At 44.7% G+C, this 20,674-nt stretch overlaps 1 protein-coding gene across 8 annotated transcripts in view; it reads left to right on the top strand.

Annotated features, from left to right (window-relative positions):
* SIK3 (SIK family kinase 3) overlaps window positions 1–20,674 on the top strand; it is a 254,200-nt gene that overhangs the window by 220,751 nt on the left and 12,775 nt on the right. For 2 of the 8 annotated variants that reach the window (XM_054525133.2, XM_009247095.3), the window contains exons 8-21: window positions 477–587; window positions 831–974; window positions 1,392–1,469; window positions 1,576–1,685; window positions 2,819–2,972; window positions 3,239–3,394; window positions 6,491–6,561; window positions 8,805–8,948; window positions 13,055–13,205; window positions 14,547–14,672; window positions 14,949–15,034; window positions 15,494–15,603; window positions 17,313–17,652; window positions 18,231–19,120. In XM_054525133.2, the coding sequence (XP_054381108.1) occupies window positions 477–587; window positions 831–974; window positions 1,392–1,469; window positions 1,576–1,685; window positions 2,819–2,972; window positions 3,239–3,394; window positions 6,491–6,561; window positions 8,805–8,948; window positions 13,055–13,205; window positions 14,547–14,672; window positions 14,949–15,034; window positions 15,494–15,603; window positions 17,313–17,652; window positions 18,231–19,120 (2,671 nt within the window). The remainder of the gene's footprint in view (window positions 1–476; window positions 588–830; window positions 975–1,391; window positions 1,470–1,575; window positions 1,686–2,818; window positions 2,973–3,238; window positions 3,395–6,490; window positions 6,562–8,804; window positions 8,949–13,054; window positions 13,206–14,546; window positions 14,673–14,948; window positions 15,035–15,493; window positions 15,604–17,312; window positions 17,653–18,230; window positions 19,121–20,674) is intronic. The other 6 variants (XM_054525136.2, XM_009247098.3, XM_054525134.1 and 3 more) reach the window with 5 other exon arrangements.

The raw sequence follows: 20,674 nt of genomic DNA, 5'->3' as shown, positions 1-20,674 counted from the left end.
CTGAAAGGCGGACACTGGGAACAAACTATTATGTAACGCTAAAGCAGCACGTGAAGCAAGCAAGAAGGAATGTAAAACCAGTTAAACTGCTGGAGAATAGTGATCATGGTTCTCTACCATGTGTCCCCAAATTATCGTCGGTTTTTGGCTTTTGAGATAGCACAGCCTACAGTTCTGCAGCTTACCTACCATGGGGATGTCACCTTCCTCTTGTCTTAGTGTGCTCAATTCAGTGGCTTCTATAGCATGCTTTTATTTAAACCACTGTGGCCATCCCAGGTACGCCAGGGAGCTCAGGAAACAGTGAGTTGTTGTCTGTTTACAGCTGATCACTCAGGGCTCTCTTCCTTAGACTTTGTCTGAGGCCAAAAACATCCCAAGCCAGAGGGCATGGAACAGGTTGGTCATTATATATGCTGTGCCACACTGATGTGGTTAATTGGGGGGTTGACAGCTTCCTCCTTTTTATGTTACAGTTAATAGCTGAATGCCAACAACTAAAGGAAGAAAGACAGGTGGACCCCCTGAATGAGGATGTCCTCTTGGCCATGGAGGACATGGGACTGGACAAAGAACAGACACTGCAGGTATCTCCGAAGGAGTGGAGAACAAAGTGGGATGTAGCAGTTCCTCTAACCTGCTTTTTCCATTTTTCGCCTTCTTGGGAACTTGGGCCTTTTTTTTCCTCCTGTTTTTCTTCCTCTGCCCCTCCCTGGGCCTTGGAAAGAAGGAAAGAAGGTGCTTTGGCTAATGTTATTACTGAAAGGGTTTTGGTCATCAACATGCCATTTCACCAGGGTTTTGTACTCTTTTCCCTTCTCTCTTGGTAGTCATTAAGATCAGATGCCTATGATCACTATAGTGCAATCTACAGCCTGCTGTGTGATCGACATAAGAGACATAAAACCCTGCGTCTCGGAGCACTTCCTAGCATGCCCCGAGCCCTGGCCTTTCAAGCACCAGTCAATATCCAGGTGGGCAATAACTCCAGTGACCTAGTTCAGGACAAGTAACACCAGGGGGGTAAAGGTTAGCTGTTGCTCACTAACCCTAAGTCAAGAGAGTTTCTTGCTCTTCCTTACCTCTGTCTCCTCCCATTTGTCATCTCTTCCTTTGTCAGAGGCCAGTCAAAGATCTGAACCTTTTTTTGACAGAGAGGAGGGATGAGCAACAATAGTTGTGCCTTTTGTTTTTTTGAAGAAATAGCAAATCATGAGGCGATGCTATCCTCTCCACAGGATGCTTCCTTGTTGTGACTTCTAAGGGCTGATGAACCAAAAACTTTAGTAATCAGGGAAACATAGACTTTAGCAATCAAGACTACTTGGAAAGACTCATTATTTCTCCCTAGTGTTAAAGGTATGCGTGTATATGTATGTACTGCTTTCCAGGCGGAGCAGGCGGGTACTGCTATGAACATCAGCGTTCCCCAGGTGCAGCTGATCAACCCAGAGAACCAAATTGTGGAGGCAAGTAGCAACCTGTGGGAGTTGTCAGCTGAAACCACTTTCTTTGCCATATCCTTGCTTCCTTTCCTTCTGATTTCTAACTCGATGATGTTTCCCTCCACCTCAGCCGGATGGGACACTGAATTTGGACAGTGATGAGGGTGAAGAGCCTTCCCCTGAAGCATTGGTGCGCTATTTGTCAATGAGGAGGCACACAGTGGGTGTGGCTGACCCACGGTGAGTATCTGGCCAACAGCCCTCACTAACACTGAGGCAAAGAATTGTCACCTGACTTTCAGTGTCTACCATGACACATTTCCTACTACATTGTATCCCCAGAGGAGGTCTAATCCAGTGGCCAAGTGGACAAATGATATGATGTAATTTAGGTATGTAGACAATTAAAATTTAAATGAATAAGGATCCAAAATCCAAACAACAGTTTCCCAAAGTGTTTTCCCAAAATAGTCTTTCATGATGTTCCCTGCTGCCTGCACACTGGAACACTGCACATTGCACTGCACACTGCACACTGGACTGAAGGCCAGCTTTCCCCATTTTTGTTCCACGGTTGAAGACTCTCAACATTAAAATAGCCTTACCTCTTTTCTGGATATTTTCTTTGCTGAGTAGGAAGAGAAGGTTGTGGCAAGAATTCTCCTGAGAGGTCAACTCAGGGCAAAGCTGGTTTTCTTATAAATATCTCTTTTCTCCCAGTGAATTTCCAAAAAAGACTCCCATGCCTGCTGATGTGCTTGCTTTATGTCTCTTGTTCTTAGCCTATGATCAAATAGGCAATAGGGGGACATTCTGGCTCCATAGACTGAGGTAGCTTTAAAGGGGTGGAGCCCTGAGTCGCTCTGTTAGTGGAAAGATGTCTTACTTTAAAGTATGCTGTAAAACCTACCATTGTAGCAAGATAGCCCTGTACATCTAGTACTTATCTGTCCTATCAGCACTGACAAGAGTAATTGCATTCTTTCCCTGGTGAATCAGTTGCTACTTCAGGCAGCCATTATCTTAGTGGATGGCCCATGTTCTCCAGAAACTTGGTGTTCACCTCCAGGATTTGAAAACCTGAACTGGACTGGTGCCACTATTTCCTCTTGGCTCAGAGATGTTGGTTTTACATGAATGGCCAATAAAGATTAGCAATCCTTCGTCCCAAATAGTAAAGGAGCAGAGAGTTAAATTCCACACTTTAGGCTTTTGCTTTGCTTTAGGATCTTAAAGAGAAACATAAATTCAGGAAGAAAATAAATAAAATACAATAAGTTGTACTGAACATAGCAATGCCATCAATTTTGGGATATAAGCACTTTTGAGTAAGAATGTTAACTAAACTTCTCTGTCATTCTGTTTTCTATCAGCACGGAAGTTATGGAAGATCTGCAGAAGCTCCTACCTGGCTTTCCTGGAGTCAACCCACAGGCTCCATTCCTGCAGGTGGCCCCTAATGTGAACTTCATGCACAACCTGTTGCCTATGCAAAATCTGCAACCAACCGGGCAACTTGAGTACAAGGTACCTAGACATGGGAGAGGGCTGGCTCCAGAAGAAACAAACTTGAGCTTCCTTTAAGAGGCTATGAGGCACCTTCCCTAGGACTTAAGGGTTTCCTTATAGAGAAAGATGATTTATCTTGCAAAGCAGCTCGGGTAAGAGGCAAGCGTCCTCTAGTCTCTGTCTTGACCCGTGGCTCCCTTAATTTCCATAGAGGAGTGGCTTGCCCCTTTCTCCCCGCCTTCCCCTCGTCTCATGGTCCGTCCTCCCCACTGTGTTCCTGGCAGGAGCAGTCTCTCCTACAGCCGCCCACGCTACAGCTGCTGAATGGAATGGGCCCCCTTGGCCGGAGGGCATCAGATGGAGGAGCCAACATCCAACTGCATGCCCAGCAGCTGCTGAAGCGCCCACGGGGACCCTCTCCGCTTGTCACCATGACACCAGTGAGTAGCAGCACAGAGCCCAATTCACTGTCTCAGAGGCTTTTGATAAAAAGGTTGTGAGCCTGGGGTTGGGAACCCAGGGCCAACCTACATGTCTGAATTTCCTTTTTCTCCAAACTTAGGATGCTCCAGCCCATTTTCTTCAGGCCAGTAGACTTTTCCACACTTTGTTTTTGGCGAACTTACTTACTTAGCCAGTTATTTCTACACTGAACTCCTCTCCTGGAGAGCTTTTTCCTCAATGGGTGCTCACAGGTACTCTGGTTAAGTCCAGCTGCACTCCTGCCAGGTTGGGGCAGGTAGCAGCCTAACTCAGAGCCTTCTCCCAGGCAACCTTTCCCTGCCAGAAGGCCAAAGTGCCCTTGAATTAATTGGTTTCTAGACTGGCTTCAAAAATTGCCTTTTCACTAACGCTTTCTCCATTGATAAACACACCTCACATTTTTGGCATAACCTGGATCACTTGATGATTTGCTCCCACAGCTTTAGCCTAGTCAGTTATGTTAGTCACATCTCCTTCATATGATAGTCACAGTCAGAGATTTGTTTGCTCCCTTGGATTCTGTTTATTTCTGGTTATTTTCCTGTCATAGGTCATTCATTCATTTATTCATTCAATCTCATAGTACCATAAGATTGGGTAGTAAATATATCCATCACCCTTGGAGATGTTTTAAGGGCAGTGCTGCTTTGAGGACCCTTTTCCCTCTTTTAATCCATCATGGGCTAATCCCTTGTAAAATATAGTAAAAGTGAAACATTAGAAAAGTGAAAATGTAAACACATATAAAATACAAGGCTAAATTTTTTATCGAGTTCAACAGACAAAATTACTCTGTTAAATTGCTAGAAGTGTCTCTTTATTTATTTTTTTAAATTGCTAAAAGTTTCTGAAAGCCTTTTGTTGATTTCTGTACTTCCCTTATCATGAATTGGTAACAAAACAGTTTGTGGGCATGGGTCCATGAGCCACGCTTTCAGTAATGAAAGAATTATATACCATAGGCCTCGGCAGCACTGACAGGATCAACATATGTGAAGTATTTGAATAATGTACAAGGTCATATGTGATTAAGTACCACAGTAATAACATGGAAAATTAGGTGGCAGAGGCATTCAGAGTTGGGCAAGACAGGTTTGGAAGGATCATGGTCAGCTTTATGGGACGTGGGGTGACTTACTGTGTCTACTTTAACTGTTTTTGCCAAGGTCACTAACAAGTTCTTGTTGATAAATCCAGTGGACATTTTTAACCTTTTATCTTTCTGGACGTCCCAACTGTATTAATCACTGTTGACTTCTTTTTTTCCTTGAAATATTTTCTGTTCTTGGTGTCTGTGGCACCACATTCTCTGTGTTTTCCCCCACCTCTCCTTTTCACATTTCCTTTCTGCTTGTTCCTTGAGGTTGGCAAAACCCAGAGTTTTATCCTAGGCCCTATTCCCATGTCCTTTGATGTACTCTCTCTGGATGAGTTTGTCCACTCCCGTAATTTCAGTTACCGTCTGATTCTCCAGCCCAGAATGCTCCTCTGAGTTCTACACATACGTATACATGACTGCTTACGGGATAGATTTAGTTGGTTATTCCACAAGTATTCACAACTTTAATTCAACATGTCCCAAATGAACTTACCATGACTCTGTGAAACCTGCTGCTCCCCTTGGGTGACAGTGAATGGCACTGTCATTCTCCAGGTTACACAAGCTAGGGATGTGAATTTTATCTTTAACTCTTCCCTTTCTTATTCGCCATATCAAGTCAGCTATCCAGTGCCTGTGAATGAAACATCTTCTTCACTTTCCTTTCCTTAACTCAGGTCACCGTCATCCATTGCATAGATGAACACCATGGCATCCTAACTGACTTCCTTGCTTCCAGTCATGTCCCCTGATCCCTGCCACCAGCCCTTTTCACACTGCAGCTAGAGTAAGCTGGCTTTTGCAAATATAAATCTTTATAACATCATGCCCCTGCTTAAAATCCTTTAGTGATTCACCACTGTTCTTCCTCAAACTTCTTAGTGTGTTATTCAAGACCGTTTGTCACTGGCCACAGCGTTCCTCTCCTGCCTCATCTACAGCTACTTCCTGCCTCACCCTGTTCACTCCACCCTTGTAGAACTGTGGCAAGGGATCCAGGAACCCTGGGAGCTTTCAAACAAAATTATTCCAGGAGGGTTTTGTTTGGTTTTGTTTTGTTTTGTTTTGTAGTTATCCATTTTGTAAAATGCTCTTTTATAATAATTGAAGTGTGATTTTTGTTCTAGTGACTGGGGCATGGTGATGATGTGGGCACCCAGGCTATGGGTAGCCAGCAAGGATGCAGATGGGAAGGTCACAGTGATACAAGCATTGTGGTGGTTCTCATTTCACTCACATGTTTTGGCGAGTAACAACTATTTTAAAGCAGTGAATTGATACTACACAATTGTATCTTATGTACTAAAATGTAATTTCAATAATTCACTATGCTTTCCTGGAGTTAAGACATTTAAACTCTGGAAATCACATTAATATGAAACAACAGGTCAGGTCCTAGACATTTCAGGTAAACAATCTTCTACTGTATTTTCGGGTCCTCAGACACCTACAGGCCTTCTCTTTTCTTCAGCCTGGAAACCTGTAACTCCTGTCCTTCTTTGCCTGACCAGCTCCTGTGCATCCTTCAGGTTCCTGCTAGGTGCTACCTCCTCCAGGATGCCTTCCTTAATTCCCAAGCACCCCCATTAGAAGACTTGATCCATGCTATTTTGTAATTGTTTACTTGTCTCTATCCTCTACTAGACTGTAAAATGAGGGCAAGGTCTATGTCTAAATTCACATTTTATCCTGTAACAGTAAGCATTTGGCTATTTGTTAGATTAATAAATGAATGAATGAAGATAAATAAGAGGAAGAAATTCTAATTAGTATTACTTAAGCAAGGTAAAAATGGAAAAATAGGTATATGAAAATCCTATATAACCCAGGAGTCTAGAAAAGTTCTGTAAATAAGAAAGTTAACAGAAAGTCCTGCCCCAAGCCCAGTTACTAGAGTAAGAGGCATTACAGAATAAGCTGCCACCTTGAGCTTTTCCTTCCTGTCTCTCTTCAGGCAGTGCCAGCAGTTACCCCTGTGGACGAGGAGAGCTCGGATGGGGAGCCAGATCAGGAAGCTGTGCAGAGGTAATGTGACATCTGGCAGTGCTTGCAGAAGTCCTTGGGCAGGCTCCCCCTGCAACCAGCGAAAGGTCACCTCTGCCCAAGGAGGTGGTACAGTGCAGCTTCAACATTTGTGTGGTCTCTTTGCTCAAGCCAGATGGCATGTTCCACCCCACATGGAAGTAACAGAAGACTACCCAGAAAATGTCATTTCTGTAAGCACCATTGGAAGTCCCCTAAGTGACAGCAATAACCATAAGAACTTTTTCTTTCCTCCCTCCTTCTTCCTTGTCCCCTGCCTTCATATTGCAACTCTGATAGTATTCACAAGGCACAAAGCCTGCTCGTACCTGCCAAGAACTGTTTACTGAAAAGGAATTGGAGATGTGGGATGACAGTGATCCTAGCTAGTCTGGCCATGGACCTCTGGCATGGACTCTTCCTTTCCAGGAGAATGAATACCTCTTGTACTGTTTGCTGTGTGCTTCTTCCACCCCCTTGTACCAACAAAGAGATATTGAAAAAGAGAATATGGGATTCGGGCCAGGGACAGATGCAAATATCCATTGTTTACAGAACCTTGTTGAGAGCTGCCTAACTCACAGAGAACGGCAGTGACCATCAGGCATGCTGTACTGTTCATTTCCCTCAGTTCCATTAGCCCTGGGCCTCAGCTCCATGCATGCCCCCTTGTGGGAGTTGATTTTCTTATTATCCGGGGAGGGGGTTTCACCAGAATCCAGCATGTATTTTCCCAGAAATACAGGTGTTCTTCAAGATTATATGTTTTTTCCTTTGAGGGAAGTTGAAATAAAATGGTTTTCATGGGCTTTTGGGGGAACTTTGGGTGTCTTTATCCAATGGTTATTAAAACGCTAATGGCTTACTCTTTGGCAAGTTCACATAACACTAATTACTCTACAGTCTGTTAACTGATTTTAGCTGAAAGGGGCAAGATAGTTAAGAATGAAATGAGACCATTTTTTAAGAACCTGACAGTTGCTGGCTAGGACTTTCATCCTATCCCCAGTAGCTCTCTATGAGAGCTGCTATTCAGAAAGCAGCTGGTCCTATGTGGAAAGAAAACCATGGCAAACAGGGGTGTTGGCAGGTGGGCCAGCTCCTTCTACAGCTTGGCCAATAGAAGGAAAATTGTGGTAACTTTTTTTTTTCCTTGATGCTGTTGTTTCTATAGTTTGCTGATAAGAGGGTATATAAGGTTACAAATGGGCCCTACTGGGTCATGAAGAAATGAGAAATCAGGAAATTTACTGCCTTTCTACCTTAAAAGAGACAGCAGTATTTTATCTTCTTTGTCTTAGACTTTCCTTCCTCCAGGTCTACCTTCTTTCTTCTTTAGACCAACATTTCAAGGGTATAATGCCCATCAGTTTTGATGTAATAAAAAAGGTATAGTGCCTCTTTTATTCATGCCTCCAGAAGAGCAGCAGCGGTGGAGGAAGTCATCCACCAGACAAAGAGGGACAATATCTTATTGATGGTATTGACTAAGTGCTGGGTCTGAAAGATCTTCCGAATAAAAGCCATCAGTTTGGGAACTCTTCGTCTTTTGAGACTCTTCTGTTTTTATTTTTTGCCTTGCTTTTTTCCTCCCTAACTAAACATTTCATGTGGCTTTATTTCTTCATCCTCTACAGAATGTTTGTTCCCCAAGGACAATATCAGTTTTTCTTCTCTGATGATTGAGTTATAGTCACCAAGCGAGAGGGAAAGGGTGGTTTTGGAATTCATTTATCCTCAAATGGAAGGATCAGTTTTCTGTGACCTGTAGTGAAGAAAGTCTCAAACCTGGGGCCTGTGAGATCAAGAGACATGCACAGAGTCCTTCTGAATATCTCCCCAGGTTCATCTCTAGGAATAGTCCTTAGGGCTCATTTCCTCTGACTTGTATTTTGGAAATTTGGAGGGAAAAGATGAATAAATTAACATGGAGAAAATAAATTCTTCTACCGAGTAGAATGAAGCAAGGAAAAGTGATCTCATCTTTGTGAGCTAGATCTACTTTCTCTCTTCTCTTCAATGGCTATTCTTAGGTTCAAAATTCAGCCACTTCATTGTCAAGCCAACTTTTGTTGGCCAGTTAGACATGTTTCACTTCCATCCAGTCAGGGATCTGTTTGCCATCAAGCCCTTCGTGAGCTCTGGCACTATTTCATTGAGTGCTTTGGATTAACTTCTAATGCTTCTTGTGGAGGAATATTCCTGTCTGTCTTTTTTACTATGAAATGTGCTCCTGCTTGTTGCAGGTACTTGGCAAATAGGTCCAAAAGACATACACTGGCCATGACCAACCCTACAGCTGAGATCCCACCGGACCTACAACGGCAGCTAGGACAGCAGCCTTTCCGTTCCCGGGTCTGGCCTCCTCACCTGGTACCTGATCAGCATCGGTGAGTAGCCACATGAGCTGTGCGAGCTCCTTGAGGCTCATCGGACAGGCACCCTTCTGATTAGTCTCACAGCGACGGTGACTAGCATCGTGGCTTTAAATAGAAGCCAGCTGTCATCCTGAACTCACATCTTCTCAGCTCCTTGCAGTAAGCAATGCACAGGGCAAAGGTTTTTTACTGCGCCCTGGAGCAATGCGAGATTCCTCTCTCCCGTTACCTTGCAGACCTGTTTATTGTCTGCATTTGATTCCCATGATTCTAGATGTTGATTCATAGATAAAATTGAACTTGAGACTTGCAAGAAAGTGAAACTCTCAGAAGGCCACCTGGAAACGAAGATTTCTAGCCGTATCGATAGACTTGACCTTTAATAATCCATCACCTTCAAAAGAATGAGCATTTCATATCGTGTTACCATTGAACCGCCAACCTGGAAATGAAGACAAAGCCCCTTTTGAATAGTAGAGCAGAGATCCTCTTGAGTGATGTATTTAAGAGGTCATTCTTTCAATATTCTGATGGCAAAAATCTTTTGCTAGGTTCGGTTATGGTTATAATCCATTCTCTTGAAGAAATAAAAGCAAGTTTAACCTTCCTGACCAAGAAAACTTCATTGACTCCAAGTAAGCCTGGAAGCAGCTGCGGAATGACACTTTGCTAGTTGAAGAAGATGATTATCTTCTGTGAATATCTTGATGACTAAAAATCTCAGTCTTGGCCACTCCGAAGCTATCCCCAAGCTTATGGCCCACACGTTCAAAGCCACCACCAGTTGCTAGAGCATATTTTATTTCTGTCTTTTGGGGAAGACACTGAAAAGCAGCCTTGGGAAGGTTGAAAAGCAATCAGATTCCAAGGAAATTAGGTTTATATATGTGTTATGAAATCTTGCAGCAAGCTTCACACATTTTTTTATTGAGGCTGGTTACCCATTTGGCATCAACATAATCAGCAGAGGCAAGTGAACTCTGAGCAGAGTGAGACATAATTAGTGCCACGTTGGAACCCTAAAAGAAGGAAGATAAGCTTTCATAAATGACTGAATGACTTGGTAAAAATGGTCTATTAGGAGTAGCAAAAATGACAATTCTCAAATAAAACTCTGATGGCACAGAAAGATAGGCTTTTTCTAATGAAAATCTCTCAGGACTTAACAGTGTTCGTGCACACTAAAGAGCACTTTGAGGCTGGGCGCGGTGGCTCATGCCTGTAATCCCAGCACTTTGGGAGGCCGAGGCAGGTGGATCACAAGGTCAGGAGTTTAAGACCAGCCTGGCCAATACGGTGAAACCCCATCTCTACTAAAAATACAAAAATTAGCCAGGCATGGTGGTGAGTGCCTGTAGTCCCAGCTACTCAGGAGGCTGAGGCAGGAGAATTGCTTGAACCCGGGAGGCGGACGTTGCAGTAAGCCGAGATCACGCCACCGCACTCCAGCCTGGGCGACAGAGTGAGACTCCGTCTCAATAAATAAATAAATAAAGAGCACTTTGAGTGATTACTGGAGAGCTGCCTTCTCCTCCCCTATATGTTTCCTGTGATTTCTCATAACTTCAAGCTCTACACTGGTATCTAATACACCCTTTATTCCTTCTTTTCTCCTTGTCTCCTTCTTCCCTTCCTCCACAGCCTGACACTTAATGTTTTAGCCCTTGTCTGAGTCTGTTGTTTAGCTGAAGTCCTTTAGGTATCCTTGTTGAATTCTAGGTGTTCCTCAGGAGGTCTTTTTATGAGGGGAACATGAAGATCGTCACATTTCCAGAGTCAGGCTTTATCACAGACCCTATATTCTGTTGACATTTGTTACTCAAGGAGGTCCACACTGGACCACAGCTCTGTCTGTGTGATATCCACCCTGCCTAGAGTCATTGTCAAGGCCTTGCCTGCTGGAAATCTATCTGCTGTCTGTTTTCATGTGAACCTTTTTGGTGTTTTGAGGGTTGCCTGTGGCCAAGCCTATTTGAATTGGAAGAAAATGATGTTTTATGAGTGGCAAATTGCATAAGATGGGGCATTTGTGCAAACCCAGCATGTCTTGATGGGATCACTATACAAATATGCAACAAAAGAGATTAAAGCCAGTCTTCAGGGGACATGAGAAACTTTCCAAGGCTATAAAACATGGCATACGGGTGGCCTGGATGGGTTCTTGTATTCCTTTCATTTTCTGGAGGAAATGATTAAAGAACAGTATATATAGCTATCCTTCTGGGGTAGAAGAGATGAAGTTCAACATGGAAACAGAAGAGTGGTCTAATCAACCTTTTCATTTCTGGAAATGTGTAATTTAAGGTTAAAAATGTTTTAAAAAGTGTAACTAAAAAATTTTTTTAAACTAACACAAGATAGATTTTATCCAGGTGGGGAACCAAGTCCCTCTTTGAAGAGTATAGTGTGGGAGTATCAGCCTAATGTGAGGCCATCCTGAATTTGAGTGTGATTGCAAATAAAAATAAAATCAAGCACAATTGATACTTATCAGTGCTTCTCAAATGAGCAACTGCATCAGAACCATTCCTCTGAGGTTACTGTGCTGGACTGACCTGGGTATCAGTCTCTTCACAACCTGAGCTTCTGAAAAAGTCATGAAATACCTGGACCTGGGATTTTCTCTGATGGGAGAGAATTATTTTTGTGCAGAAAGACTGTATTGCTGCTTGAAGAACACGGCTTTCTGAGGGGATCAGAAACATGTCCATTATCAGGAAACGTTGAAAGCGTAGGAATCAAATTTTAGGAGAAAATAGTACTTGCTTGCTTTAACTCAACCTGAAGTAGAAACAGAAATGACAAGTTACAAGGAAATGCTTCTGAACACAGCCTTCATGATCCCTGTTCCTGGATTGTGGCCCCCCAAATTCATTTGTTTTTTGTGTTACTGAACCAAATACATGTTCATGCTCATTTCATTAGCTCACGACTGGGTCAAGCCTCAGGTAGAGTCTGAAACAAAAGCTATCATTAGCAAAGAGAGGGTAAAAGGCTTTCACCTGCTGCCAGAACTCTCTGGATACCTCTGCACGGTCATTAGATTCCTCCTGGTCCCGCGCTGTCTGCATTGTATTTGAACTCGCTTGTTAACCTGCTTCCTGAGCTGTGGTTCTGCTTCAGTCCCAAATGAATCACTGGCAAGGTAGCACATCATTTCATCCAAAGTTCAGTGTAATGGCATCTCTGCCCTGGACATGAAACCCTGATCCTTTCCATCTGCTACTGGAATGCTGCTGCCTTGGCAGTCTTTTATCTGCTTACCTCAGCCCATAAACATCTCTTTCTGATCATCAGGTCACAAGTGTAGGTGTTAGCTTCTAACCCCGATGCTGTCTTAGGCATTCCTTATCAATAGCTTTTTCTTTCTTTCTGTAAGATTCTGGCTGTGTTCCGGTTGAGCAGTGGGGTCTTTGAAGGTAATCCATATGATTCCTCTTTCATTAGAAGGTTGGGTGAGTGCTGCTGCTCTGAGAAGTTGATTTTCACAGTAGGTGACCTTATTTGTTGACCAGGTACGTGCAGGATCTCAAGGCCCACATTCCTTAAGAATTTGTTGTCTCCATCCCAGGATCAGAAGTCTTCATTTTCCCCCACCCCAATCGCCACCTTCTATTTTCTATCACAGAACCTATGAGTTCCAGGCCAGACCTTTGACCACAAAACTGACTGTTGTTTCCCTCTGGCCATACGGAGATCATTGCTCAGGGAAAACTTTGGCTGAAATGGTGAATTTAAGGTTTCTAAAGGCACTAGATAGACACATGATTATAAAAGCAAGCACTTCTGTACAGCCTGGCCTGGAGGATATTGAGAAGCTTTTCTCTCTGGCCTAGTATATTTATAAGAACTGGATGTACTTGGTCTCAGGACCTCACCAGGCTTGGAAAGTAAGCCAACCGAAGGTAAGTAGAGATGGAAGATGTACACCTGGAGCCCTCTAAAGGGAAGCAGGCTAGGGAAACGACCGACGTCTGGAAATGGCATGAAAGTGGCATAATATGCAGGGCTACCTGGGCAGCCAGCCGTCTTTATGTTCGTCTGGAACAGCAGTCCCTGTGTGATTTGGTCAAAGCCCCTGAGTCCTAGCCTCTAACCTTCTCTTCCCATGTATTCAGCTCTACCTACAAGGACTCCAACACTCTGCACCTCCCTACGGAGCGTTTCTCCCCTGTGCGCCGGTTCTCAGATGGGGCTGCGAGCATCCAGGCCTTCAAAGCTCACCTGGAAAAAATGGGCAACAACAGCAGCATCAAACAGCTGCAGCAGGTAATGGAAGAGGTGGCAGGCATCCCTGGAGGAGCATGGGTGACAGAGGCCAGGATTGCAGGAAGACTGGGGTGGTAAATGTACCCCTTTTATGTCAGCAACATTGCAGTTTTATAGGTTAAAAAAGTAGCTTTTTGGGCCGGGCGCAATGGATCCCGCCTATAATCCCAGCACTTTGGGAGGCCAACGTGGGAGGATTGCTTGAGCCCAGGAGTTCTAGACCAGCCTAGGCAACATGGCAAGCCCTTTCTCCCCCAAAAAATTAAAAATTAGCATAGTCCCAGCTACTTGTGAGGCTGAGGTGGCAGGATCACTTGAACCTAGGAGGTAGAGGTTGTAGTGAGCTAAGATGACACCCCTGCACTCCATCCTGGCAACACAGCGAGACTCTGTCCTAAAAGAAAAAGAAAGTATAGCTTTCTAATGCACTTTCTTTACTTTGTGTTATGTACAGCCCTCCCCAGGATCAAACTTCCTTCCCCCATGAAGGGCCTAAATTTTTCTCCTGTCTCTAGTTCATTGGAAAGGAATTTCTGGGCTTGGGTTTCTGTGGGAACCACCAGAGAAGGTACTATTTTTTTTTTTTTTTTTTTTTGAGACCAAGTCTCGCTCTGTCACCCAGGCTGGAGTGCAGTGGCACAATCTCAGCTCACTGCAACGTCCGCCTCCTGGGTTCTAGAGATTCTCCTGCCTCAGCATCCTGGGTAGCTGGGACTACAGGCGTGCACCACCATGCCAGCTAATTTTTGTATTTTTAGTAGAGACAGGGTTTCACCATGTTGACCAGGCTATGTCTCGAACTTCTGACCTCAGGTGATTCACCCGCCTCGGCCTCCCAAAGTGCTAGGATTACAGGCGTGAGCCACCTTGCACCCGTGGCACTCTGCGCATGATTTAGGATGCTGGGTCTTGATTAAACCTGCGGTACATTGTTACCACCTGGCATTCTCTCCAGGTGGTACCGAACGGCACTCTCAGAGGAAGGAAATGTACCTCTATATGTTTCTGTACTATAAAGATTCTATAAAGAGCCAGTTTCCTTTCTGCCTTTCTGATGACCAAGCTTCCAATGGCATGTGCTTTGTACACAGATTTCACATTGGACACTTGTACTCATACAAAGGCCATCCTTGATGTTTTCCATTCATTCATACAGAACAGGATGTGAATCTATTTAGTGCACCAGATACTTAGGTAAATGAGTTAATTGCTCATCAAGGACACTGTTCTCTTGCGGCTCTTTCTGCCCATGAGACCTTGGGGGCAGATCTGCATCTGCTGAAATCACTGCATGAGGTGGGTCTGGCTGCATCCCATCTGTATTAACTACTTTCCCTTCAGGAGTGTGAGCAGCTGCAGAAGATGTACGGGGGGCAGATTGATGAAAGAACCCTGGAGAAGACCCAGCAGCAGCATATGTTATACCAGCAGGAGCAGCACCATCAAATTCTCCAGCAACAAATTCAAGTAGGCCCTCACTCTTTGCTTTCTCCAACTTGTTTGGAGTTTGCTTTCAGGCTGATTTGCCTGTATATTTTGGAGGAGACCACTCAGCGCAAAGTGGATTTGAGTTCTGTTTATGGTTGACATGTTTGAGTAAAGGTAATCAGACCTTCTGGTGAACAACAAAAGCATAAATCTGAGACACAGATAGTTCTTTCTGTTTCTTCCCTTCCTGGAGAATAGCTCTGAGTAATCTTCAAGCTCACAATAATTTTTTTCCTTTCCCCATATATGTTTTAGGACTCTATCTGTCCTCCTCAGCCATCTCCACCTCTTCAGGCTGCATGTGAAAATCAGCCAGCCCTCCTTACCCATCAGCTCCAGAGGTATGAGTCATTTTGTGTTGTGCCTAAGCCATTGTCTCGATAGCATGGTACCCTTGGCTTGACTCACTGGGAGATATGGACTGACTTGAGCATTCATCTTGTAAGAGTCTATTTGAAAAGGAGAGAAACCAGTGTAAATTTCAGGAGGCTTCTTGAAATCCCAACTTCCTGTGCCACTTCATTCCTTAGCCCCATGAGCAAAGTAATCTGATATCTAATACAGGAGCCAGACATAGGCCCACAATGAACTCTGCCATTTTGGCTGGGAAGTCTGTTCAAACAAGATGTAGATAGGTTTTAAATAGACTGTGGTGGATGGCTTATGTATATTTTTCTAACATGAGGCTTATCAAAGTAAAAAAAAAAAAGTTTCCACTTACATATGTTGTATGGCTGAAACTTAAGATTGTACTGTCACCTTAGGAAGCTTCTTTGTGTATCTCTTTTGTTATTTTTAAGGTTAAGGATTCAGCCTTCAAGCCCACCCCCCAACCACCCCAACAACCATCTCTTCAGGCAGCCCAGTAATAGTCCTCCCCCCATGAGCAGTGCCATGATCCAGCCTCACGGTGAGTGGAGAGGTTCAGACCAAACAGTTCATTTTATGCCACATGGGAAAAAATGATGGTCTCAGTTTTGAGCACCATAAACCATTTGAAAGGCAGAATAACATAATATTCAGGGGTATGGACTCTAGAGCCAAGCTGCTTTGGTTTGCATCCTGGTTCCATCAGTTTCTTAGCTGTAAACCCTTGGGTAAGTTAACTTGACTTCTTGAATTAGTCCATTTCACACTGCTCTAAAGAACTGACTGAGACTGGGTAATTGATACAGGAAAGAGGTTTAATTGACTCACAGTTCCACATGGCTGGGGAGGCCTCAGAAAACTTACAATCATGGCAGAAGGAGAAGCAAGGCTCATCTTCCATGGTGGCAGGAGAGAGATTGCACAGGGGAAAGTGCCAGAAACTTATCAAACAACCAGATCTCGAGAATTCCCTCATTATCATGAGAACAGCATGGAGGAAACTGCCCCGTGATCCAGTCACCTCCCATCAGGTCCCTCCCTCGACACATGGAGACTACACTTCAAGATGAGATTTGGGTGGGTACACACAGAGCCAAACCATACTACTTCTCAAATGTCAACTGAGGATAATTATGGTACAGTATGTAGATATATGTAAAACACTTGGAACAGTCTCTGGCACAAAATAGTTCTCAATAAAGGTTTACTATTATTAATATTTTTAACAAAACCTCCAGCCCTACCAAATAAAAAGCAGCTACCAGAACTTTCCTTATAGTCATGCCTCCGTTTGGCTGTCTACTATACACGTGGGCCCCTCTCTTGTGGGTGTATAGATGGGAGTGAAGATAAGTATACCGTGACTGTGAGTCTTCAGAGGTCAGCCGTCTTAGGATCTCTTGAGTAACACTCCACAAGCTATGTCCCTAGTCAGTCTCCCTAGGATCCTTGAGAAGAGTCTGAATTGGCCTCTAGGCTCTTCCTACTTAAAGTGGGGTCCCCCAGCCACCAATGTTGGGAGAAAAAGTAAGATCTCAGGTCATATTCCAGACCTGTTAGAGTCTGGTTTTTTTCTTGAGATGGAGTCTCCCCCTGCCACCCAGGCTGAAGTGCAGTGATACGATCTTGGCTCACTGCAACCTCCGCCTCCGGGTTCAAATGATTCTCCTGCCTCAGCCTCCCAAGTAGCTGGGATTACAGGCGCCCGCCACCACACCCAGCTGATTTTTGTATTTTTAGTAGAGACGGGGTTTCGCCATGGTGGCCAGGCTGGTCTCGAACTCCTGACCTCATGATCTGCCCACCTTGGCCTCCCAAGTGCTGGGATTACAGGTGTGAGCCACCGCGCCCGGCCTAGAGTCTGCATTTTTAACCAGATGGCAGGCCATTTGTGTGCACGTGAAAGTTCAAGAAGCACTGCCTAGATCCGAGTTACCCCATGTAATCCATGGACCAGCTTTTAAGGGAACTTGTTGGAAACACAAATTCTTAGGGGCCCATCCTGACCTACTGAATCAGAGTTTGAAACAGAATTATATAGATAGGACCCAGGAATCTTCTGTTTAACAAGTTCTCCAGACTTCTCCTATGCACAGTGCAGTTTGAGAAGCACTGTTCTAGCATGCACAGTGCAGTTTGAGAAGCACTGTTCTAGCTGGTATGTCATCTGAGTATCCTCATTAGCTCTCATTACTTCTGGCTGGCTGGTGGCCTGGGCACTTGGTCACTCTGAGGTTCCTTTCTCTCCAGGTGCTGCATCTTCTTCCCAGTTTCAAGGCTTACCTTCCCGCAGTGCAATCTTTCAGCAGCAACCTGAGAACTGTTCCTCTCCTCCCAACGTGGCACTAACCTGCTTGGGTATGCAGCAGCCTGCTCAGTCACAGCAGGTCACCATCCAAGTCCAAGAGCCTGTTGACATGCTCAGCAACATGCCAGGCACAGCTGCAGGCTCCAGTGGGCGCGGCATCTCCATCAGCCCCAGTGCCAGTCAAATGCAGATGCAGCACCGTACCAACCTGATGGCCACCCTCAGCTATGGGCACCGTCCCTTGTCCAAGCAGCTGAGTGCTGACAGTGCAGAGGCTCATAGGTAAGACCGCCTAACGTCACCAAGCGTCACCCAGCCATCTATGCATGGGATCTAGGTGGGAGGAAGCCCCTTAGCAGAGTGAGAGAAAAGGAGGGAAGGAGAATGGGTCTGACTAGGCTGTGCTCTTGTTTCACGCTTTCTAAAATCAGGATGCTGGGTTTGGAATGAACTTGTCAGCTTTTTATTGACCCAGGGTTAAAATTCTAATGAGACTGAGGTGGAAAATGGGAAAGCTACCTTATTATTTGCTACCTTATTATTTGCTTGCAAAGAAGAAAATGGCCTGTTAGAGGAATGTATAAAAATTCCAGTTCCCCTTTTCTTGAAGGGAGCATCTTGAAGTTGTTTCCTTCAAGATGAGCTAGATCTATTACCCACGCAGTGCCCTCAGTCCCTTGGAGGTTACTGGACAAGCCAATAATGGAATAAATAGGGACAATGCATACATCTGCCACTTCTGTGTCACACCACAGCTCTCTGTACCAGTGGGTTCTCCCTACTGAGGAGGAGGAAGAGCTGTTCCCGGGAAGTCTAGTACTTGTTATATGGATGTCTGGTACTCCCTTTTGTGTCTGCAGCTTGAACGTGAATCGGTTCTCCCCTGCTAACTACGACCAGGCGCATTTACATCCCCATCTGTTTTCGGACCAGTCCCGGGGTTCCCCCAGCAGCTACAGCCCTTCAACAGGAGTGGGGTTCTCTCCAACCCAAGCCCTGAAAGTCCCTCCACTTGACCAATTCCCCACCTTCCCTCCCAGTGCACATCAGCAGCCGCCACACTATACCACATCGGCACTACAGCAGGCCCTGCTGTCTCCCACGCCGCCAGACTATACAAGACACCAGCAGGTACCCCACATCCTTCAAGGACTGCTTTCTCCCCGGCATTCGCTCACCGGCCACTCGGACATCCGGCTGCCCCCAACAGAGTTTGCACAGCTCATTAAAAGGCAGCAGCAACAACGGCAGCAGCAGCAGCAACAGCAGCAACAGCAAGAATACCAGGAACTGTTCAGGCACATGAACCAAGGGGATGCAGGGAGTCTGGCTCCCAGCCTTGGGGGACAGAGCATGACAGAGCGCCAGGCTTTATCTTATCAAAATGCTGACTCTTATCACCATCACACCAGCCCCCAGCATCTGCTACAAATCAGGGCACAAGAATGTATCTCACAGGCTTCCTCAGCCACCCCGCCCCACGGGTATGCTCACCAGCCGGCACTGATGCATTCAGAGAGCATGGAGGAGGACTGCTCATGTGAGGGGGCCAAGGACGGCTTCCCAGACAGTAAGAGTTCAAGTACATTGACCAAAGGTTGCCATGACAGCCCTCTGCTCTTGAGTACCGGTGGACCTGGGGACCCTGAATCTTTGCTAGGAACTGTGAGTCATGCCCAAGAATTGGGGATACATCCCTATGGTCATCAGCCAACTGCTGCATTCAGTAAAAATAAGGTGCCCAGCAGAGGTAAGTGTCTCCTCACAGTGAAAGTCCTGGGCCAGTCTGCCCTAATCAGCTGACCCAGTAATGTTATCTTTTTTCAGCTAGTATTCTGTGTTCCTAAGAAAAAAAGAATTTCTGAGCTTCAGGACCTTCTTGGGGAGAAGCATGTAGGAAGTGGGTATTGGTGGGCGAGGGGTCCATTTTCAAAATCAAAGGACCATGATACAAAATTAACACTTAGTCAATAAGATAGATGATCTATTTCCCTTATTCATACCACAGTTTCTTGGAATCCAGAAATTCTTGACTGCCATCCAAACAGCTAACTTTAACTTGCGCAATAGAAAAAAGTCAGCCAAACATAATTTAGCGTAAATAGTGCGGGAACAAGCGTCAGAGCACCTTAATTCTGCTCTTGCAGCTATCGTAAATACGATAACTTTGTCATTTAAACTCTCTGATTCTGATTCTCCTCATCTGTGAAGAAGGTGTTGGAGGAACAATAGAGTATCTCATGGAGTATCTGTGGAGATGAAAACATGTATATATGTGTTTGTTTCTATGTAATGTTTGCATGAAAGAGAGAGAGGCACATTCAGATCATCTGAAATGTATGATTTCAGTGCATAAATGTGAGGTATTATTACTCTGGTCGTTTTATTAGTGAGCTAAATGCAGAATATCACAGCATCATAAGGGGCCCCATTATTTCATTTTGTACCACTTTATAATTAAAGAGTATATTCATTCTCATTCTGAAGGAGATCAGGATTACAATCAGTAAGTTATACTTAGAAAATATAGTTCCATTAGCATCACAGCATTCATCCTAGACAAAACCAGGAATCTTGCAATTTACCACTCCTCACCATTGCCATCCAAGGGAATAAAAAGCAATTTATCTGTAAACTGTACAACCCTGAGACTGAGCAGTTTCTTCCATCCTTCCCTCCCTGGAACTACCAGCGTCTCCTGCCCTGTCCTTTAAAGTCAGTGCTGAAAACTCAGCTCCAGGGGGATTTCGGTCCTGCAGCACAGAGCAGGAGAGAAGGCCTTGCTGTAAAGCGGTTTCTGTGAAAACGCCTTGGTGGTGCCAGGTTGTACTCATTATGCACTCTTAGGCGGGAATTGTTGCCTGAAATGCCAATTCAGTCCTGACCTTTTGAACAGATGGGTGTCATCCAGCTGAGAGATTGGCCCCAGTGAGATGTACTGTGTTCACCTGTGGCTACTGTATTCTTAGTGGACATAGGAGGGTGGGAGCTTTCAGAACCAGGTCGTAGGTGGAATGGTTAACAGACCTGAGGGTATTTAGGATTGGGAGGAAAAACTAAGAGAAACATCACACTTGTTAGATGGAAGAAGGGATTAGATTTTTCTGGGTTCATATTATGGGGCAGAACCAAGATCAAGATAGAAGTTGCAGCAAATTTCAACTCCCTGTGGAAGACCTTTATAAGAACTCTCCAGAATAGGCTGCCTTAGCAGCCTGGGAGCTTTCTAACAGAGGTGGGATGATGGTATGGGGATGTTGTGGAAAAGATTCCCCTGCAAATGGAAGCTTCCAGCAGATTAGCA

The sequence above is a fragment of the Pongo abelii genome, chromosome 9 (assembly GCF_028885655.2).
Source record: "Pongo abelii isolate AG06213 chromosome 9, NHGRI_mPonAbe1-v2.0_pri, whole genome shotgun sequence".
Classification (NCBI taxonomy): Eukaryota; Metazoa; Chordata; class Mammalia; order Primates; family Hominidae; genus Pongo; species Pongo abelii.
This window is presented reverse-complemented; position numbering and strand designations above follow the sequence as displayed.